This window comes from Perna viridis, chromosome 8, assembly GCF_037379345.1.
Source record: "Perna viridis isolate PV_CMFRI_1.1 ecotype Kerala chromosome 8, ASM3737934v1, whole genome shotgun sequence".
Taxonomy (NCBI): domain Eukaryota; kingdom Metazoa; phylum Mollusca; class Bivalvia; order Mytilida; family Mytilidae; genus Perna; species Perna viridis.
In genome coordinates this window covers 10340206-10363452 of record NC_142452.1, presented here as the reverse complement: position 1 = coordinate 10363452, position 23247 = coordinate 10340206, and the positions used below count along the sequence as shown (strand labels likewise).

Genomic DNA, 23247 nt, shown 5'->3' with positions numbered 1-23247 from the left:
TAAACTATATATCAATTCTTCCCACTAACAAGACTAAAAAGCTTGTACCTTTCCAATATCAGATGCTTCCAATTTAAAGTGGTCAGTTCTTCCCCTTTCAAACTTGTTAGATGTATTTTCAGTCATGCGTAGTTTCAGCTCTCCAGTATCATTCTTAGACCCAAAGATTTTGATATGAACATTAGCATCAGTACCAGCATTACTAATATCCCCAGTCTTCACATACACATTGTATGTGGTTGCTGAAATATGAAAAAGGCAAAAATTAAAAAAATAATCTGTTATATGGTTTATAGTTACCATAATTAAGTTAAAAACTGCGGATTAGAATTTGATGAAAATTGGTTTACATATTAAGCTTTAAGGTTCATATTATATCCTTTAAAAACAATTTGTGTGTCTTAGCTGCCTTCAAAATGCAGTCGAAAATTCAAAATTCTCCATTTTCGATGAAAATTGATATCTAGGTATATTAAACAGCCCTCATTTATAATATACAGCTCAATTTACAGTTGGAATTATGTATCAGCCTCCATTTGCAATATGGCTGCCACCACGGTAAAAAAATCAAAGCTTTCCTATTTCAATAAAATTTGATATCTATGTTTTTTAGGCCGTCCTGATTAATAATATGCAGTTCAATTGACAATATGTAACTCAAATAAAGATTGGGAAATGATAGGCTTCTTCTACACGTTTTGGAAAAACGTCTATTTTAATATTCGTACAATAATGACACAAATTCATTTATTGTCTACATGATAAAGTATCTATAGATAAAATACAAGTACTGGTTTCTGAAAATATAAGTAAGAATCTTACTAGATAACAGTTGTACACCAGAAGCTGTTATTTCTCTAATGATTTGACCATCATCTTCATCCGTATCTAACCATCTGAAATAATCAACTTATGTGTTGTGTTACAATGAAACCAGTCTAAAACCTATCTGAAGTGAACTCTGAATAAACAAAAAAACATGTATAAAGCAGATATTTAAGTCTCTTTAGTTCTGTTTCAAACATAATTTTAAACACCTGTCTGGAAGGGGTTAATATTTCCTCAGTCTGAATTTTCAACTGTATTCATTTAAAATCAAACAGTAACATCATAGGTAAATTGGTAAAAAAATTGTATCAGCTTTCATGCCTTCCTTTTGAAATAATAATGGTAGCAAGACTATAACTGTCACGTCCAAAAGGTCACAGTAAGAACCTTATTCAAGGATACATTATTTATATATAATATTTGCTAATCTCTAAATACCTTTCACAAGTAAATGTTGTGTCATATTTGTTATTTCCTTCCTGTTTGACAATGACTTTGTCAAGAAACCAACCAGAACCTGGATTCTTCCCATCATGCCCTATTATTATCTTCTTCAAGTTCATAAGGGTCACAGCCTCAATTCGGAAAACATCTTTCTACAAATGTATCATCATACACACATGTGAGATACATCTAGAACTGATTTGCAAGATAGCAAATGTGTGCCTTGTGCATACTACATGCTACAGTTTTCTACTGATTCCATTATCATATTTCTTAATATTTGACAATGAATGATTGTACAATAGTATTTTCTACAACTTTCCTTTCAATATAAACAAATTAGTTCTGATGATGTAAACTATACAAGTGTTACTATTAACAATAGGTTTTAACCATACAATAAGTGGTCATCTACTTTACAAATCAATTACTATCTAACCTATAAAGCACAGTACACATGTAAGCAACGTAAGTCCTATAACATTCAGCCATTACTATTTCTATACATTAATATCTCACTAATACAGGAATCAAATTTACTGTCAAATTGATACAAATCATGCTGAAATTGGCAAAGCATCTAATTAGCATGCATCTTTGTAATCATTAGAAAGGAACTGGTCATAGATGGACATGGGTTATTTTGTAACCATTACCTACATAAAATTACTGTGAATAACCCTCTTTTTCAGGCTACTGATTTTAAGTAGGATGATGTTGAGATATTTAATCTACTATTATTTACAACAATTTTCTGTGAAACTGTACAATTGTGATTATGACAACAAAAATTAGACTGTGAAACATGTTTAACATTTCTCACATGCAGAATGTAATCAAGACTACAATTCTATCCCCATTTTAGATACAAAATCATGCACTTTTTATCTAATGAATGACCTTTTCATGCAGCTACCCCAAGGGAGATAATGCAACATTTACTCTGTATATAGGGGAAATAATAACTACCACCAACATAATGAGAAATTTTTAAAAATTACACTAGAAGCTTCGAAGCATTCACCGGCTTTCTCTAATATCTGTGTTAGTATTGCAAAAGTAAAATAATCTTATTTATTATACAAAATAAACATTAGTTTTATTGATACCAATATCAAGCTCTTTTGCCACATTTACAATAGGAAAACTCTTCACAGAAAATGATAATTGATGATTTAAAATGATCTTAATATGAAAGAATTCATGTTAAATGAAAGAGTAATGAGGAGTTCAAATCCATTTTAACATCTAATACAATTAAATTATGAACTGGATTCATTCATGATGTAGAAAAAATCTTAGTCAACCTGAATGATTATTTAATACTTTATTTTTTAGTAGAAGAAAATTACTGATTTCAGAAAAAAAAAACCAAAAAAACTATAAATGTCTTTAAATAGCAAATATATACTGTGGTTTCCTTGAATTTAATGGTATAAATTTTTGACAGTAGAGGAAAAAAGTCATTTCCTTGGGTACTTGAATCAGTGGTTAGTAGATGAATATTTTTTTAAATCAACTATTTATCAGCTTTTCCAGTAAAACTATTACAAAAGCCAAACCATTTTTGCTGGATAAAAAAAAACCAAACATTTTGTAAGCATTTAGTTATTTGCAGTAAGGTGCTTCACAACACTGTCACAGACAACTGAGACAGAAGTTAATGGAAGTTATGTATATAGCATATTTGTAGGGAGATTATGACTCCCATTTTTATCTCTCTGTTTACGAGTAAATCAAAAGACATCAATAGTTTGGATTCTTCTGCAATGACAAGGTTTATCAAAAGTCTCTCTATCTACATGTAGATTGTTTTTTTTTATTATTCACTAAGACAAATTTTTATTGATTTCTTGATTTCATGGTTCCATACCAGCCACGAAAATAAATACCTGACAAATAATAATGAAACCACAGTATATCCTGTAGTGTTTTTTAAATGTACTCTAACTTTTTAAGAATTATGCAATGTTGACAGCCTTATTCTTACATTACACACATCAATAATATCACTATGATAAAACCACATCAACCTACCTGTCCCTTTTCAAACTTGTTAATATTGGAAGACATAGGATTTTTCAGGAATCTACGCCCTGTGTCTCCAAGTTCACCAAATATACTGATAAATACATTGGCATCTGTTCCACCATACTTAACACTACCTGTATACACTTCAACTATATAGAATACCACTGGAAAAGTACCAAAAAGAAGAATATTAAATTTGGCATTATCCAGTTGTAATTTTTCACAAACACATTTTATCAACTTCCTTTTAATTATACATTCTCCCAATGACATATCCCTTCTGAACACATGAATTTTTATTGTAATCATACTGCAACCCATTTACTTGCATGTGCTCATTACAATTGTGGCGTCTGTAAACTGTAATTAATATCAAAACAACATACCCAGAACCAATATTTCATGTAGCAGTATTTTACAAGGAGTTACCCGAAGGCAAAGAGGCTTCATAAGATTAAATGGAAAAAGTGTGTATTGGGATTCAATATAAACTCTAAAAATATATTTCTACTGGGCAATCACCAAAACAGAGGTCCAGACTTACATGGTAAAGGCTTCTCTATAGTGGACCCAGTGGCAGGCATTTCTCTAACACACTCACGATCATCTTCATCATCAGCCAACCAGCGGTCACAGGTGAACAGAAAACGATTCTTTGACATCATATCCTCAATTTCAACCTGAAACAATATGTTTACATATTTAGGTTCAATCAGTATTTTTTTTATACCAAGATGAACTTCAAAATAGTGCCCACTTTCAAATCTGTGAAAAAAAGCAAAAAAAAAAAAAATGAAAAAAAATCGTAGAATTTTTTTTTTTCATTTCATTTAATGATTAACTTTCAATAATTCAGAACAAATTGTAAAAATGTATATAATATTCCAAAATCCCTCTCACTGTAGAATATTTCTCTCCAACTCAACTGGTGTATAATACCATTCAACTCTTTTCAACACAAACTGATGAGCACATTAATGCAAATTTTAATATCAGGATTATGATCCTTGCATACATATAACACAAGGTTAATGTCTATAATTTTGTTATTTTATTCTACAGCCACTTTGAGCTCAAAATTGTTTTAACTCATACCTATATCAAGCTTCCCTTACCTAATTCTTATGTGATTTTATGAGTAACCCCCCCCCCATGAGACAACAACTATACCTTATTAAGATGCCACCCAGACAGCATGCCACTTTGATCATGCCAGACTCGGATTTTATAAGGTTTCCCAATGTCCACAAAATTTCTCTTGAAATAGTCAACTTTGCCTTGTTCAAAATTGTCTGTTTTGTTTTCTAGTAAGATTTCATCAGATTTGCCCTTTTCACCATATACACAGATATAAACATTGGCATCTGTTCCAGCTAACTTAATATCACTTGTGTATATCCAGATATTCCATGGTAACTCTAAAGAAAAAAAAAACAGTGTAATTTGACTTCCTTGTGCATTAAATTGTATTGACATTAGTGGTATTTTGGTCTGTATAATCTTTATTATGATTTCCTTTATTTGATATGATAAGTGAAGTGTAGACAATGTCAAGAAACATTCTGAATATACATTCTAGAAACCACTGTCATATCATATTGCAATTCTCACCCATCAATTCTTTGAAACATTATCCATGTAAGGTCTTATTTTTAAGAGTACTATCAATTAACATTTTCCTGTTGTTCCCAGTACCATGCTTTTCAAACTCTCCTTATTTCCCAAAATAATAAAGCAAGTTGAATTACCCATACACTTCCTACATGCAAGGCTTAATAAGCATTTATCTAAGGTTATTTTCATGAACTAAACTTACTCTTTTCTCTCTGTTTTCTGATAGCTCTCTGTTCAAACAAAGTTCTCTGTATAAGTCCATCCTCCTGATCTGTGGCAAGCCACTTGTTACAAAGGAACACTTGTTCTATTCCTGTAGCATAACAAAGAACCACAACTCTGTCAAGAAACCATCCAGGGGCAACACCAGCATTATCATGTCCTACTTCTAACTTGGTAACTGGACTGAGCAATGTTCCCACATCAATATCAAAAATATCAGTCTTGTTCTTTTCAAAGCTCCCACCATCTAGCCAAATTTTTCCACTTGATTTCTCCTTGCCTTCCTTCCCAGCATGCAATATAATAAAGACACGAGCATCTGTTCCACTATTTCTTTCATCACCTGTGGAAACTGTGATTCTGTATGGAATACCTATGATGTAAATTGAATAAATGAAAAGAACTGATAAAAAGGACATTTAATCAATTAATGACCTAACAGTGCACTGTACAAGATATACAATGGTGACCAATACAATATAAATGCATTGAAGCCAGTCTAAACCAAACCCCTTTTGGACTTTAAAATGTGTTCAATTTTGAGTTCAGTTTTCCAAGGATCAAAATTCTATTAAACGGTGTCTTGTTTACACAGGATTTCAGATAAATATATAGTAGGGGACCCATACAATTAATACATGTATATAATAGAGGACCCATACAATATGTGTAGTAGTGGTCCCATACAATAAATATACAGAAGGGGACCCATGCAATGAGTGTAGTAGTGGACCCATACAATGTGTGTAGTAGTGGACCCATGCAATGAGTGTAGTAGTGGACCCATACAATGTGTGTAGTAGTGGAACCATACAATGAGTGTAGTAGTGGACCCATGCAATGAGTGTAGTAGTGAACCCATACAATATGTGTAGTAGTGGGACCATGCAATGAGTGTAGTAGTGGACACATACAATGAGTGTAGTAGTGGACCCATGCAATGAGTGTAGTAGTGGATGCATACAATGTGTGTAGTAGTGGACCCATACAATGTGTGTAGTAGTGGACCAATACAATGTGTAGTAGTGGATACATACAATGTGTGTAGAAGTGGACCCATGTAATGAGTGTAGTAGTGGACCCATACAATGTGTGTAGTAGTGGTCCCATACAATGTGTGTAGAAGTGGACCCATATAATAAATATATAGTAGGGGACCCATACAATATGTGTAGTAGTGGTCCCATACAATATGTGTAGTAGTGGACCCATACAATGTGTGTAGTAGTGGACCCATGCAATGAGTGTAGTAGTGGACCCATACAATGTGTGTAGCAGTGGACCCATGCAATGTGTGTAGTAGTGGACCCATACAATGTGTGTAGTAGTAGACCCATACAATAAATATATAGTAGGGGACCTACACATTATGTACAGTAGTGACCCCATACAATGAATATATAGTAGGGAACCCATACATCATATGCAAGAAGTCAATACGCTACATATGGACCTGTTCAGATTCATTTTACAGAGGATGAAGTCTGAGGCTAATATGATCTAACAGGTCCATATATAACATATCGACTGAGTGAAAGTCCTTAATTTATATATAAAATATAATGATAATTATATTTCCTTTTGTTTTATTGGGTATGCGGGCGGAGTATTATGAGTAATTCGGTTATAGGTTGGGTATTTAAGGTCTGTTTGTATCATTTAAAGTTATCGAGTTCACACAAAACCAGTCCGACAAGTTTATTTAATACTATTATGTTTTGTAAGTTAATTTGTCTGAATCAATTCTAATGATGTTCATACAATTTATATTTTCTAGACTACTACGACATGAGAGGATGATGGTCGCCACTGACAAACTTGCAGCTTTGATTTTTCTTTTTAAATGAATTACTTTGGTGTGCCTCTCCTCCTATATTAGTCTTTTTACTTGCCTTTATAAAACGGAAATGATTTATGTTTGGACGAACGTAGTGAGGAAGAACATAATGTATTTTTATTTTGTCTGCTTTGTCTGCGGCCCTTCCGCAATAATTGGCTGAGAGTAATTACAGAATGGAATGGTTTATACCTAGATCTAAATTTAAAAGTATAGTGTAAATATACATATAAATAGAAACATTGTGTCAATATATTTAAAACTAGAAACAAGGCTTCATGTACATGGAATATCATTTGTATCATGTGACCATAATAACAAATGAACAATGAAGACTGTACACCATATGTAATATATGTTTATATACATATGAACTACACCATACATAAGAATTATGGATTCTGATTGGTGGATAGCGAGTGTATATCAAACATATTTGTTCATTTTTACAGATGCCTTGGAATATCCCTAGAGGTATGCCTTTTTTTCTCTCAGCCATGGGATTTACTTTAATGTATATGCTTTCTTACCCTTGCGAGCCCTACCCTGCCAAAATATCATTCGAAATTCTTTTGTTTTATTGCTCAATGTAACTTAACATGACAAATCAATTTTGAAAAAAAGGAAATGTTTGAGTATCAGAAATGTCAGAAGTAACAGAACTAGAAAGATATGGGAACGCTAATGAAGAAGACCTTTGTGCATGAAATAATTGGCCACTTTTTAAATTGAAATTTGGCATAATCAAACAGCTGATGGCAAGGGATAGTTTTCTTCCCTTGTCTGGTATTTTTTGAAAAATAACAAATTAAACTTTTTTTATATTCTTCTTCTTGTTGCATTGGTGACCCATACAATATATGTAGTGGTTTCCCATATAATTATCCCCCATATCTTGTCAGACTAGGGTAAATATGTGATGATATTTTCTGGCAAGGCTGTTTTCCTTACAGCCACCAGTTTGACATTATGTTGTCATGCGGTGATATAAATCAGGTGCAACAAACTGCTTTCAAGTGTATAAGAACAATTTGAATGATGCAATGTGGCAAATGTTGATACACAATATATCTACATCTAATCTTTAGTTAGTCAGTAGACAGGTTATTAGGATATTTCTGGTTTCAACCATGACCTGCTTTCTGGGTCCATTAAATATTTAGAATTAGTTTTGATGACTGAAGATATGAGGCATTTTAATGTATTGGATTAGACATACAATACAAACCTGGAGCAGAGGATGTTGGTCCAACTCCTGCCAACAAATCTCTAGAGATCTGCCTGTCATCTTCATCAGTAGCAAACCAACGATAACATGGGAATTCATATACAATATTGTTCTGGGTGTCATCAACTATCACCTGGTAAAAAAATCATCTCTGATATTAATCATGTGTATATTGGAAGAATAAGTAGTTACATGATTCTATATTGTTGTTTGATTTATTGAATTAGACTTTTATGATGGGAATGTTTGATTAATTGAGAAGACCAGTGTTACAATCAAAACCTGATTTTTAAATTACTACATTTGTATGACATAACAAAAACTGTCTGCAAGAAGACGTTTTACCCAACTTAGACATTAGAAATCAGTTTATAAGACACCTATGGAAGCCCACTATCTTTACACCTAGGATTTTATACAATCATTTCATCTCTCTACCCAATCCTGGCTTAAGTCCATTTTTCATTTACAGATAACTGTGAATTTTTTTTTCATAACAGAGTAAGGTTTTTGAAAAATTTTTTAAAAAAGTATCGTTCAAAATACTATTAAAATGGTAATAAGTGTGAAAATCTAGTTTTACAAGTCAATTCTCTATTTATCTATTTATCATAGAGGAGAAACCCCCAAAAATGTTAATGAAAATATAGCTTAATGGTTACTGATGTGGTGTATTGCAATATCTGTGTCAGATCTATTCCACCCACTTAATATGAAAACTGACTTCTACTAAAATATATACATCATGTAGTTAAAGAGATAAGGAAAAGAACCTTTCCACAAAAATATCAATCTATACCATCTGATAAAGGATAAGTAATAAATTCAACACCCTAACTGTAGATAAGCCTATCCCTGACCATTAGCATTCAATTAGTTTATACCATTATCATTAGTACAGAACCAAAAAATGGGGGGTAATATGAATTCTTATTGAAAAAGCATTTCAATTATTTTAAGTAGCATTCCAGCTAAGGATCATGCAAAATGTGATTCATGGGTAAAAAGCCTACATATTTTTATTTTTGATATTTTGTTTGAAATGTCATAGTTAACAGAAAATAATATGTGGTTTTTCATATAACCCGTGCTCTTAGGAGATAAAAATTATATAGAATGCACTGTAGATTTCCAAATTAAGGGAGATAACTCTGTAAATGACGCTCAAATACAATAGAATCTACTGGATTTTCAATGTTGATTATGTCCTAAGAGCAGGCAGATTTGAATGAATAATTACTCATTTCACAGTACAGACCCATAAAACAACTTAATTACAAAAATAAAAATATGTAGCCTTTTTTGGGGTATATCACATTTTTCAGATTTTGCATGATTCTTACAAAGACGGCTACTTAAATATGTCTGTGTAAACAGTTATTGGTTTGCATTTTTTATCTTTTTATTATAAAAAAAAACAGCCTTAAATAATACACAAAAAAGTCTTCACTTTATTGTAAAATTTGAACTTTAGATATCCATTCAATTTTTAACTTTCTCCTCTTCAGTAATTTAGTATTATTAATTAATATATAGTTATGTAATTTATGTAATCATAATATCAAAATTTTATGCAGGTGTAGAACTAATTTTTATGTGAAATTTCTGTAAGAAACTCCAGAAAATCACTATCAAATCAACAAATTATCAGAAAACTGGATTTTATAATTTGATTCTAAACTAATTAATTTGACTTTAAGATAGATTCCTTTGAAGTAATTCTCCCAAAACTGAAAGCCTTGACACCTTTATAAGAATACCAGGTGAAATTTCCATTATCTCTGGCTCCCTGCTGAGTAAACCTTCAGGGAACAGATTATATACTGTGGGGAGATATATACATGTGTAAACAGGCTATTAACTGATACAACCATATTCTAGAAAAAGAAAGATCAGAGAGAGAAAGGAATTCAACATCTTGACATAAATGCTTCAAGAAAAGTAGGTAAGAGGAAGTGTGCTCAGAAACAATAACATAAGTTCATTCTGTTTGTGAATAATAAGTAACTTGAGATTTTTCAGAAGAGGATTTCAACATGATTTGAAGGTAAACTCCTTGTGATGTATAAATTGACACTAAACATAACGCAGACAAATTGCCTGATTTTTTAATGAACTGCCGAAGATAAGAGAAGTTCATTAATACAAAGGAAGTGTGGTACTTACAGTTATGTAATTGTTTACAATTGTGAAATGACTAACACAGGCATGGCCAGAATCTTCAAGTTGGATTTATATTTATAGTAATGACCAACATATAGTATTGTACAGTAGGAAAGCTTTAAGTTGTGCCGCCATTGGCTACACTAAATTTTACAATGTTCACAATTAATGCTTTCAGAAAAGTCGCACGATTTGTGCATGGCTTATTTTTTATTTCATTTTGGATTTGTAACACCATTGGAGCACCACAGTCTGAGGTGTCAGTACAAAAAGGTCAGGAATCATGTGTTCTGACACTAACTATTCCTAAAGAAAGTATAAAAAGTGACTGTAGTATGAATGAACAGTTACTACGTAAAATGCAGTCAATGGAATCACAATTCAACCATTATAAAACACTTGTTGGTGCTCTTGAAATACGATTACCTGAGATAGTACTAAATATGAATCGCTATAATGATAAAGTGGAACAACTAGAACTTATGATAGCAAAAGAATCTACTTATTTCAAACACATGGATGGTAAAATTAAAGCTTTAGAGGAAGCTCTCTCTAAAACTAGTGAAAGCAACAAGAAAACACAACAAAGTGAACCTGACACCCTTCTTGACCCATTACGGCCTTATGTTATGGCTGAACTACAACAAATGAAGGAAGACCTTAGAAAAGAATTACTTAAAGAAATCATAAAAGAAAACAATAAGGAGAAGATGGAAACATTAACAGATGACAAACTAACATCTGCCATCAAACCACTTATCTTGGCTGAAATGCAATATGTGAAAGAAGAAATTCTTAAAAGTATGAAAAATAGAATGACAGTCAAAATGCTGGACCAAAATGAAGAAATAGGTTCCTCTGATGAAATAGGAGAGCATATAAGTGAAGAAGCTTCCATACAACCAGTCAATCAACAAATAAATATGCTAAATATGGCCGCTGATCAAGGTGTCACCAAAGATCGAACAATGCAAGAAATGGCAAGAACAATTCATACAATAAATGATAATGTAAATGTTTCTGTGGAGGATTTGGAAAGTGAAGTTTCTGTAAATATTACAAATGACTTTGAATCTACTACAAACATAACAAACAGAAATTCTACCAAGTCAGAAATATCTGAGAACCCATATATACTAACAGAAAGTTTAAAAAAGACCATCAATATGCTTCAAAGCATGGCACAAAAGAATATGGCAAAAGAAATCAATGATAAAATTGAATTAGTGAGAAAGGAAGTTGAAGCAAAACTAGAGAAGGCTATAGGAGACTTCAGTGTTAAGTTAGACAAAAAAGTTACAGAACTTGGTGACAATACTAATAGTCTGGATGAGAAATTCCAAGGATTGGCATCAAATCTCACAGATCAACAACATGATCTTACTAGACTTGTACAAAAAGTTAACTTTTCTGATAATATAAAAATACTAAATAGGACAGTATCACAGATACTAACTGATATTCAATCAATGGACAGGAGAATAGATAGTTACACTAATGATGTGGCTCTTGATTCTAAAATCCAGACTAAGGTAGAGAGTATTAAAACTAATTTAGAAATGAGTTTGTTGGGAATTCAGTCAAGTGTCTCTTCATTTGAGAACAAAATTTCTCAGCTAGAAAGACAGAGCAACCTATCACTAACTCTAGTAAATCATTTCAAGAAAACAATCATACACAACCATAATGAAACTCATGTCAACTTTGAAAGTATGAAGTCTGACATCAGCGAACTTGAAAATCGGCTTAAAGAAGAAATTTCTGAGAAAACCAATGTGGCTGACTTGGAAGACAGGCTACAAGACCTAGAAATGGACTATTTATTTTCTGAAAGAAGTATTGAAGCTTTGAAGAAAAACTCATCAACTGGGTACAGAAAATTGGACATAAAACTATCTGAACTGAACTCTAAAACTCAAAGTATTGAGTGGCAGCTAACATCCCTCCAGGATCATGCACAACGAATACTAGAAATTGAACGAAATCAAACCATCCTAAAAAACAACCATGATCTCATGAATAAAGTGTTAGACCTCATCCACTTAGAACAAAAGTTAGGTCATGACAGATGGATAGAATTCAACTTTACACAACACTCGCTGAGCAATGCTTGTAACAAAAAACAATTAGTCAAGCGTAACAAAGTAACAAAAAATGGACTTGGGACATATGTTGGGGTACAGCTCTGCTCTCCAACTAGGTACAAAATCTTCTTAGGCAATTCACTTGATGAAGAATTTCTGGATATTGCTGACCAATATGGATATGGACAAGACCACTGTCAATTCATTGGAGGTGAAACAGAGAAGGAAGTTAAAGTAGACATTAAGCACCCGTCACCAATGGGCATGAAAGGTTAGTTTTGTTTATATTTATCTGTTCAATTCTAATGCTGTTACTAGTATGCCAACTTAAACTATCTATTTATGATGGTTTAACACAAACTTCAACACAAAACGAAATCTCTTCATAAGATCATTTTTCTTCAACAAAAACAAACTAAAATCAAAAAAGGAAAAGCAAATTTAGTACACTAAACCCTTTATGAAACCACATTTCCTGTATCAAAACTTCATTGATTGTGTAAGTTATTTACTAATAATTACTGGTATATCCTAAATATCTATGATAAAACTATATCAGACTATAATCACACTGAACCAAAAGACAGACCAGATACAATAACATACTGTTAATTGATTAACAAGACATGTTTCATTCATTGGCATGACCTTGGCTTTTACTTCAGTACCACAAGGTACAAACATCTGATTTATCATTCTATTAATTATGTGATAATTTTCATGCCTGTTCATCAAATCAATGTAAGTTATATATGTCTAGGGGATTGTTCTCATCACAGCTCCTTTCTACCATGAAATTTTAAAGTTCTGAATAAACAATCACACAGAGAAAGATCATGTTGATTACCAATTAGATAAGCATGTGAATGCATGAGAATTGTACATGCAAAACATTTCTCAACAAATTATAAGCAATGATTATTTTATTTATTTAAATAAGATTTAATCATCTTTTGCGTCAAGGAAGAAGTGGATAGAAAAAAGGGTCCTTACATTCAACTTTCACCTAGACTTCAATGATTTTTATTAGTATTATATTCTAACTATAAAGAGCAGAATGATTTTCGAAGTAACAAGATTTTTTTTGCGTAGCCATGTGCCTCCCACCCCCAGCCGCAAGTTAAGAGGAAGTGAAAAAGTTCCATACCTCAGGACTTTAAAATTTGTCAAACAAAATGGTAGCACAATATGATCAACTACATATGGTAAATAATAATCCCACAAAATTTGAACAAATTCTGTTGATCGGTTTCAAAGGAGTAGATTCCATAAACTGTGATGAACAGAAGTGCAGACACCAGTATAACAAAATGTATGTGACCTTGCATGTTACAATAGCGGACAAAACTATAGAACATTTTGCATGAAAGACAATGCAGAAGTATGTTTTTGTAACTTAAACTAATTATCTTTTATCAATTATCTGAAAAGCTTATGTTAACCATTGAGTTACTCATGTTTTATCTCCTTACAGCCTTCCTGAGGAAACAATGGGACGAGAAACCCCACCTTGGATTCCTATCATTTATGACTCCAACACCAAGGTGGTATGAATGCGGAAAATCTCTACCATAGGTGACAAAGGGAAATAATTTCATGTGAAGGGAGAAAACTCACTATGTTGTGCCTTAGGGGTAGTCCAAAACAACAGAACATTCATTAGGACAAGAGTATATTTTAATTAATAGCTCATTTTAGGAGATTGGCAGAGGACAATAAGAATGTTTCAGACAGTTACTTGATGGATTACATTTGTTATCAGTCATGTAGTTTTCCTATAAGTCTAAACAAAGACTATGTATATACATCTGTTATCATTTAATCACTGTACAAACCATGAACAGCTGTAATAACATTACTTAAGTGTTTCTATATTAAAATCATCAAAGTTATTTGGGTCTTCAAAATTGATTTAGTTCAATCTAAATGCTGATATTTCTTAAAAATCTATTTTTAAACTATCAACATTAGACTTGCTACAAGTCCCTCTTTATTATGTATATGGCACAGAAAATCTGTGTAATAAACCTCTCTGATAAGCCATGACTAAATGCTGCTCTATGCAGTGATAATTAGTGGATTTACTATCAGACAAATACATGCAATCAATTAACTTTTCATATATAAAGGGACTTGTTACAAGTCTACCTTCAACATGTAATGACAACAAATTACACTTTTAAAAAGATCAATTAACAAAAGTATAAATGTTCTAGGGATAAAACCCTAGTTATTAATTTTAACGATTCCCCTAACTACAGTTAATTACCTTCTCTTTAATTGTCTCCTACAGATAGAGATAGAATTGATACTTACTTTATCCAGATACCATCCTGCTTTAAAACCAGAGTTGTCATGACCAATTCTTATTCTGTCTAGTCTCCCTAAACATGGGCACTTCAGAATAAATTCATTCTTACTGTAAAGAAATAGTGAACATTGTGTACAGTTGTGATAACTGATAGCAGTTAATCTGTACTGGTAATATATTTTCATATTCTCAAGTTACTGAAAACATCAAGCAGTTCTTCTATATAGAATATCAAAACTACTATATAGTCTGTGTACTTAATTATTATGTGTACTACACAATTTCAAATGCCAATACATGGATTTGTTGAAAAATGTATCAGTAAAAGACTTAATCAAGATTTTTTTTTAAATGTAAGCAATTCATGAAAAACTGTTGTATATTTTACCTGTTCCTCTTGAACGATTTTTTCAGGAAGTTCTCCCCAGAGTCTCCCATCTCCCCAAACAGTGTAACATAAACATTTGCATCTGTACCAGCTCCAGCTTTATCTCCAGTAAATATTGTCATTGTATATTTATAATCTATAGAGGAAAAATCATATTTTTTTGCTTTAAAGAAAGATTAAAGTCATATTTATAAGTTTCCATTCAAGGGAGAGAAAAGATTTCAGTTTTAAGGAGTTCTACATCTTTTTTCTTAAAAAGAAATTAAAAATACTTTCATCCTAATTAAAGTTGTTCATGGTTTAAACTCACCTTTCCTCAGTGCAAATTCATCTTTGCTGCCAACTAAATCTCGACTGATTTTCCCATCTCCTTCTCTCCGAGATAGCCACTCACCACAAGGGAAGAAATATCGCCAATGTGGATTTTTTAAATCTGTCACTACAACCTGTCAACATAATGTGCCAGATTTTTAATTATTTTTAAAAATATAAGTAAAAATCAGCTCAGTAATACATTCCATGACATTGGACCATAAGCAAAATTTCTGCACAAGAGGACATTTTAATATCTACGCTTAAACAATGCAACAGTATTTACTGTCTACTAAAAGCTTGATCCATACAACTGTGCAACATAAAAGTTTCATTTGAGGTCCGAGGTAAACATTTGTAATGATTTTATAAAGACAAAACAAACTACATGTATTAAGTACCCAGGAATATGTCTACTCAACTAAAAATTTGTTGTAAGGTTACATAGCATAAAAAATCAATTTTGCAGAATCTATTTTTGCATTTTCAGTCCACTGCAAAAATAGTGGAAATAGTGGAAAATTAGTACACCACGAAAATTGATACCTTTACAGTATTTCTGTCATGTTTTTCTGGCAAGGAAAATTGTAAACAGCACCCTATTCACTTTTGGGTACAATAACAGGTTAAAACAAAATCCCTCCCACCCTGTGTGGTTTTTAGTGGCATTAATGGCATAAAAATTAGCACAAATACATTATGTCTCATTGAAATGTACATAGGTAATAGACAATTTCATGTAAATAATAGCCTAATAAGACTTTATTCAGCTTTGTAATACCTACTCCAGATCATTTTTAACTGATTACACCATCTTACCCTTTCCACAAACCAGCCAGGCATTATCCCAGTATTATCATGTTCTAGTCTTATCTTCCTCATTGGCCCAACACAGTTAGATTTCATTTTAAAGATTTCACTACTGTTCTGTTTAAATTCTCCCTTTCCACCTTTCTTTAGAGGTATTTTTTGTGTAATCCCTGATTTTCCAAAAATTGTGATGAAACAGTTGGCATTTGTTCCTGCTCCAGCTTTGTCACCAGTCACAATGAGTATTTCATATGCTGAAATGTATTTGATTAGCCTCAATAATAACTTTGTTGGAAAAGAATGTTCTCATAATGTTTTCTTTTATTATAAAGAGTACTTAATAAATTACAATATTACCATCTCTGATAAGACCAGAATCAAATTAAAGTTGATTCAGAAAAAAAACTATGTCCTCCCAATTCCATAGTTCAAAGGGGAGTAACTTCCACAAAATTCAGTGGATCATAAATTCCTGGTAATTTGCATAACTACATATTAATCCTAACTACCTACAAAGCTTCATGAAATTTGGTGCAGTAGTCCCAAAGGAGTTGTGCCTAAAAAGGCGTGATGAACAGGACAAACATGAAAAGTGGAGGAGACATAATTCATTTATTTAGATAATGCCTTAAAAACTAAGTTATACTGCTTCTTCATAATCAAAATAAAAAGTACAAGTCCAGTACTACTCCCCCATCTTTTATTTCATATCAAATGTGATATATAATAGACTATCATTGTACTTTAGTCAAGTTGTTTGACACTTAATCTTTTATTAAAAGTATCTTCAATGAGCATTTTTCACTTCCTTTTAAACAAACTGACAAGTACAGATGATCACCCACTAAAATAAATTCACTAAAAATCATTCAACTTCTCATTCCACACAAAAGTTCATGTACACTAATAGATGAAAAGATAAGTTCAATGTCTTGCTTACTTGTATTAGATGAGACCATTGGATAAAGTTCTCTGGAAAGTTGTTGATCTGTATGAAACAATGAGAACCACTTGTTAATAAGAAACACCCATCTTTTCTTTTTCTTTACATGTTCTATCTCCACCTCCTGTAGGAACCAGGCTTCCTCTTTGGTTTTGGCATTTGTCTGCAATAAAGGGAGACAATCAATGGACTTGTATAACATTGCTTTATAGACATTGCTTTGTGATACTCTCAGCTCATAGGTTTTTTATTAGATAAACTGATTTTTTAATAGGGTTCAAAAACTAAAGTTGCCAGATGAATGTATGTTGATTTCTTTCAAATTAATGTAAATGCAAAGAACCATTTTTCTATAACAACAATTATTCTCACTCTATACAATGCACTCAGGGACTTGTGTTTCTCTAATACTCAAGTCAGAGTTTTAAATCCATGTTAGTCAATGAAACATGGTGCCAGTCTGATTTTTTCACGATGAAATATGAGTGTTACACCCACCCAGCTGGGACATCGTATATTCCAGTTGTTAATTGTGTACGGAGAACCACCGACCTGGGAGAAAAATCATCCAGCACAATGAAGTTAATCTCATTGATCTATGCCGAAAATATGGACGTTAGTACCTGAGCTCCCAGGTCACTGACCTCCAAAATTCATTTGGGACCTCAGAAAATCACAATAAAGGAGTCCAAAGGACATGTGAAAATCAAATTGCCAAAATCCATACAAGTTGATTTGTCCAGCTTTAATCCAAGGCATCTGTACAATAAAGCAGTGATTGAGATGATTAGCATGTGGTATTAAAGATTGACAAAAATATAATGTGAAAATCGCAAAAAAAAAAAAGATATTTATCGTTGATACAAACTTCATGACAGTCTTGTATTGAGCAATTATAATTAATTGCAATCCATTTAATGACCAGACACACATCGCAGACATTGTAAACAATGTGTTCATTTAAATTTCTAAAAATACACAACTATAGTATATATATGCGAGGTATTTTTATACGGGAGTAAACATCGGGCGACATCAATGAAAGTTTAACAAAACTTATAATTAAAATAAAGATATTTATAGATTGTATTTGAAACGTACTTTAAAAAAGAAATTTCTTAGAGTTGACTTGAATCAAGTCCTTTGGACAACGTCTTGTCACTTATATAATTATTACTGACAATGTTTCCATTCCTGATTAAGGGCTTTTACTTTACAATTCTTATGTACACATTATCATGGGACCTGTAATTAGTTTCTTTTATTTCTGGAACAGCCGTTCAATTATTAAACCTTCCAACCCAAAAGACTGGTTTACTGTCTGATTGGAGCAATGGACAGCAGTAGACTTAAAAAATTTAAATATTTGACTTATTATAGCTGTGGTAAGTACTTGGTTACTTTTGAATTACTAATTTCAAACCTTTTAGCTACTCACCAAAGAGTAAATAGTTTAAGTTTCAAAGAAAAATTATTACTATTCTTCCTTTCCCCAATGAGACTGCCAACCAGGTTGTTGGGTGTTGGTGGTTTACATCCCTTTGAAAAACTTGCTAAAATGGCTTGCATTCCGTAAATGTGAAAAACAACTATTCTAATGAGATGTCTGGAACACAGACCAATTTCAGTTTGTGCATTCTTTTATAAAGCACTAATATTTTTCATGGTTTTGTTTTTAAACTTGTTAGGCTGTTGGATTTTACCTCAATATTTATGGATTTCAGTTCCCCTATTTCAGGTCCTTTCACTTTGAAAAGATGGGTGCTTCCTTTGGCAAATCTGAAGGCAACATCTTTATTTGATTTCACCGATCCTGCCTTTTTGGTCAGTCTATGCTTTTTCACTTTTCCTTTGGTTCCTTTCATAGTGATAAACACCTAGAAAAATGCAGCAAAGAAAATAAAATTAAATTGTGACAAGGGAGATAACTCTATTTTGCTGTCATATGTAATTAACAGTTGAATTTACATCCCCTGCTTTTTTTTTAGATACATTTGAACCTTTAAATTTTATTAAATTAATGCAAGAAAGTTAAAGCAAATTGGAAAGATTAACGTATCCTTGGTAATACCAACCTTACAGTCTGTACCAGCCCCTTTCTTCTCCCCAGTAGTGATAGCTACTTTATACAAAACATCTCCTTCTTCTCCTTTCAGCTTACTCTTTTTTGCAACACCAGATCCTGACCTAAGACTGGGGGAGGCACTAGATGGTCTGTTCCAAATGTTTCGCTGAAGTAAATAATTTTTAATTTTATTCAGTTAACTAACACTTATAAAACAATACGGAATTACATCCACATGATTACATCATTAAGTTCTATTTTCACTAACATTCTTAAAAATGTTGACATATGTTGAAACAATAAAATAATTCTGTATAATAGAGAAATTATATATTTTGTATTTCTATTGAATAATTAGTAGGTCATATTATAAACACCTTAGAAGTTCTCTGTATCTGACCAAATCTTCTTTCAAAGTATTCCAGTAGATGTGGGTCATTCATAGGGTCATAAGCAGGCAGGGGAATGGAACAGCGACTGTCTGATGGAGTATTGTTGAATAAAGTAGAATTCATGAAAGAATAATTTCTTCTGGCTACAACAGAAACAAAACACTCCACTGAAAATTGACTAAATTTCATTTTAAAATTTAAAATACAAATAACTTAAATGAATTAAGAAAGGTGATTGTTTGAGATTTTACCATATTCCGATCAATTTTCCATATGCCTATTCAAGGGCTTTTTTTTTTAAATTTGTCCACTTATTCATTAATGACAAGCTTTAATACCATTTAAATGATTTGTGTAGAGTTTCAGCAGCTGTATTAGTCATAAATGTTATAAACAGTGGTGGTAAGCAACCTGTACATCTATATACATGTAATATTGTAGTGATGCTAGTCCAATTCCAACAGTGGTTATTTTATAAACAGATATTTAAATGACCAAAACAGACCTCCATACTTACCAGCATAGGGCGCATTAGGTGCAGCATTCTCTGAAAGCTTTGTCATGTAATGTTTGGGTAAAGGTACATGTGGCTCTTTGTAAGCAGATGATCTCCATGGTTCTCCATAATTTCCAGCTGTGACTCTTCTTGATGGAGCTGCAATTATTCAAAATTGTATTGTGAAATAAGATACTTGATACAAAAAAGTTTAATAATATATAAGGCACAAAAAGTGATTTTTACTGTATGACAAAAGTCTCGAGTTTTTTTTAAAGAAATTTGTACTGTATGATTTGTTTACTGAACACTATATGTACACATCAATTAACTCAACATTACAATTGCTAGTCTGGATACCTATCTCTCAATTTTTTTTCCACTATATGACTTCATAAATATCTGCCAAATGTTTAATAGTACAAAATTTACTCATACATTTGTAAATTTGACTTGCCTGTGGCAAATGACAAATGGTTAAAAGTACAGATCGAACAAAAAAGAAAGTAATAATACAATAAGTGATCTAAAATTCCTTTTTCAAATCTACTTCAGCTATGGAAAATCTGCATACATGTATGACTAGAGGTAAACTTAGTTCCAATCACCCTGAGCAGGAAATTCTGACTGAGATGAAAACTATGATCTAATCAACCCAAACAAGGGACAAACTGTCAAACTACAATGTATGGAACAGATGTCAGAATTTGATTTAAGGATGTTAGGCAATTTAGTTCCAGGTTCCTTTTTCACTAAAAAAATATTTAGATCCAAAATGTTAAACACAGCAAACAAAAAAAGATACAAAATCCAAAGAAAATTGTTTGAAATTTTACCGATCAAGTTTCCATATGACTGCCCTTTTCAACAGTTTTTGCTTACATTTGACCACTTATTCATTAATGATAAGCATACACGTGTATCAATAACCAATAATCACTGATTTTGTTCCTTGTTTTAAAAGCAACCCTCTATTTTTGGGAAATTTTGAAGTTCTTCGAACACATCGGGAAAATATTTTACAGGGGAAAGAAATGTGTCATATGCCAAACCCTGAACTGAAAACCGATATATTTTGATAAATACGTACTCCCAATATTCATTAGGTTATGACTTGCTGAAGAAAAACATTCCAACAAAAGTGAACAAAGCACCAGGCAAAAGAAGTCGCATCTCAAGGAACATTTTACTGGCTTTTTTACCCGGTTTTCAAAAAAATTAGGAATTTTCTTTCCTTTGGGAAAAATACTTTTCAACATTTTGGGAAAAGTATCCAGGGGAAACAGCAGATATTTGACTGCAATAAAAGGGTAACAAAATCACTGATAACATAGACTGAGCATATACAAATAAAAAAAAATCAAATCAAATCAAAAGTTCATAGAACTTCAATAAAGTGTAACATACTTATGAAGTCAATATAGCATGTACTTATACCCCAGATTGAACACTGGATGATTGGTATTCAGCATTTTATTGCCTGAAGTTAAGTCAAATATAAATAACCAACTATACAATTAAATGCAATTCATACATTTGTCATTTCATGGTATAAATTTATTGTAGCATTATTTACTTTGTAAGACAACTGAACAAAATGCACCAGAAACTTCAATCACTTAAAAACTATGGGAGAATTTGATTAAATGTACATATAATACAACGTTGATTTAAAATGTACATTTCTAAAGAAAGTCTGTTGTATGTTCTTTGACACGTAATATATTATGGAATTTATAGTTATACATGCCTGGCCTACTTTTCATTAATGAAAAATATGTACAGGTACAAGAATTTATAACATTAAAAGAGAAAAAATTTGATTGTTACCGCTTTGTGATATTATTTGGAAAGCAAAACTGTACATGTTTGTTAGGGATCATTGCATTTTCATGAAGTTTCTTTATAAACCAGAAACATGTATATACATATAATCATTTGTATCTGACACATGTACACTGTATAAACAGATAAGCATTACAATTGGACACATGTACAGGTATAAACAGACAAACTAGTTAATCTGGTACAAAAGCTTAGTCTTAAAAAACAAAAAGGGAACTTTGCATTTATGAAATGAGTTCTGTGCAAATTAAGAAGACAGTGTTGTCCTTCAGATATGGGTTGAAAAGGATTAAAATCTCCATGACTTATGAATAAAGAAGAAATAAACACTCCTTAAGATGGGTTTAAATGTTCTATCATCAACTTATTTAAATTCTCAATAAGAAAATATTTGCAACTATTGAAGACATTTAAAGGCCTTGACTCCATGAATTCCAATAACAAACATATAGCAACATTAAAACAACATGACAATAAAGCTGTCTTTATTAATTGCTGATCAGTATGCTGAATATAACTATAAAAGGAAAAATTAACAAGAATAAATGTAGCAATGTTCATAATATCTAAAAATAACACAAAAATCATTGGTTAGATCATAGCAACAGGTAAATAATAAACATGACATCTTTTCCTCTACAGCTAGAACAATTAACATTAATGTGGATGATATAATCATATAAAACCTTTACTAATCAATACTTTTCTCTTTAAAGTACAATGTCATGGTAAACTACCATCAATTTCCTTGATAAATATTTAAAACAAGAGGATTAATTATTAATGATATGTTCTTCTCTTTATTGTAATTTATAGTTGATTGTGCAATCAGTTACCATCATTTATCATTACTAAGATGTTATACAAATTTATCCTTTAATTTCGTGACTGCTTCATTTGTTCTGATCGAAGGTGAAAGTGGGTTAGATAATTTATAGGTGTTAGAGAGTCAATAATTATTTCTCACATACTGGTTACTTGAATATGGTGGTACATGTATTGGATCTCTTTGCATTCAGTGTAACTGAAGTCATTACGATTTTTCTTTCATACATGGACTTATAAAACTTCATACACATGTAGGAGACACCAATAATCATTTTGTAGAATTTATGATAACATTGCCTTGTTTGCAATTCACATTTTGTAACTGGACCAAATTTCCAGTAGTACCCGGTAATTTTGAGAAGTGATTTGAAGCCATTATCCACTGATTACTGGTCTGAGCATCTGT

General features: G+C 31.9%; 2 protein-coding genes across 7 annotated transcripts in view; one reads left to right on the top strand and one right to left on the bottom strand.

Moving 5' to 3' along the window:
* LOC148609273 (lipoxygenase homology domain-containing protein 1-like) overlaps positions 1–23247 on the bottom strand; it is a 54159-nt gene that overhangs the window by 28981 nt on the left and 1931 nt on the right. For 5 of the 6 annotated variants that reach the window (XM_088543366.1, XM_088543363.1, XM_088543361.1 and 2 more), the window contains exons 3-20: positions 20190–20327; positions 19658–19815; positions 19291–19446; positions 18919–19092; positions 17213–17378; positions 16282–16526; positions 15461–15596; positions 15151–15286; positions 14768–14870; positions 8205–8337; positions 5120–5512; positions 4474–4721; positions 3848–3983; positions 3310–3467; positions 2274–2312; positions 1267–1424; positions 823–896; positions 49–242 (exon numbers count right to left, since the gene is read on the bottom strand). In XM_088543366.1, coding sequence (XP_088399492.1) covers positions 49–242; positions 823–896; positions 1267–1424; positions 2274–2312; positions 3310–3467; positions 3848–3983; positions 4474–4721; positions 5120–5512; positions 8205–8337; positions 14768–14870; positions 15151–15286; positions 15461–15596; positions 16282–16526; positions 17213–17378; positions 18919–19092; positions 19291–19446; positions 19658–19815; positions 20190–20327 — 2945 coding nt within the window. The remainder of the gene's footprint in view (positions 1–48; positions 243–822; positions 897–1266; positions 1425–2273; positions 2313–3309; positions 3468–3847; positions 3984–4473; positions 4722–5119; positions 5513–8204; positions 8338–14767; positions 14871–15150; positions 15287–15460; positions 15597–16281; positions 16527–17212; positions 17379–18918; positions 19093–19290; positions 19447–19657; positions 19816–20189; positions 20328–23247) is intronic. The other variant, XM_088543365.1, reaches the window with a different exon arrangement.
* LOC148609274 (uncharacterized) lies at positions 9993–14343 on the top strand. Its single transcript, XM_088543367.1, has 2 exons — positions 9993–12722; positions 13926–14343. The coding sequence occupies exons 1-2, from the start codon at positions 10523–10525 to the stop codon at positions 14024–14026; spliced, it is 2301 nt and encodes a 766-aa protein (XP_088399493.1). The 5' UTR covers positions 9993–10522; the 3' UTR covers positions 14027–14343.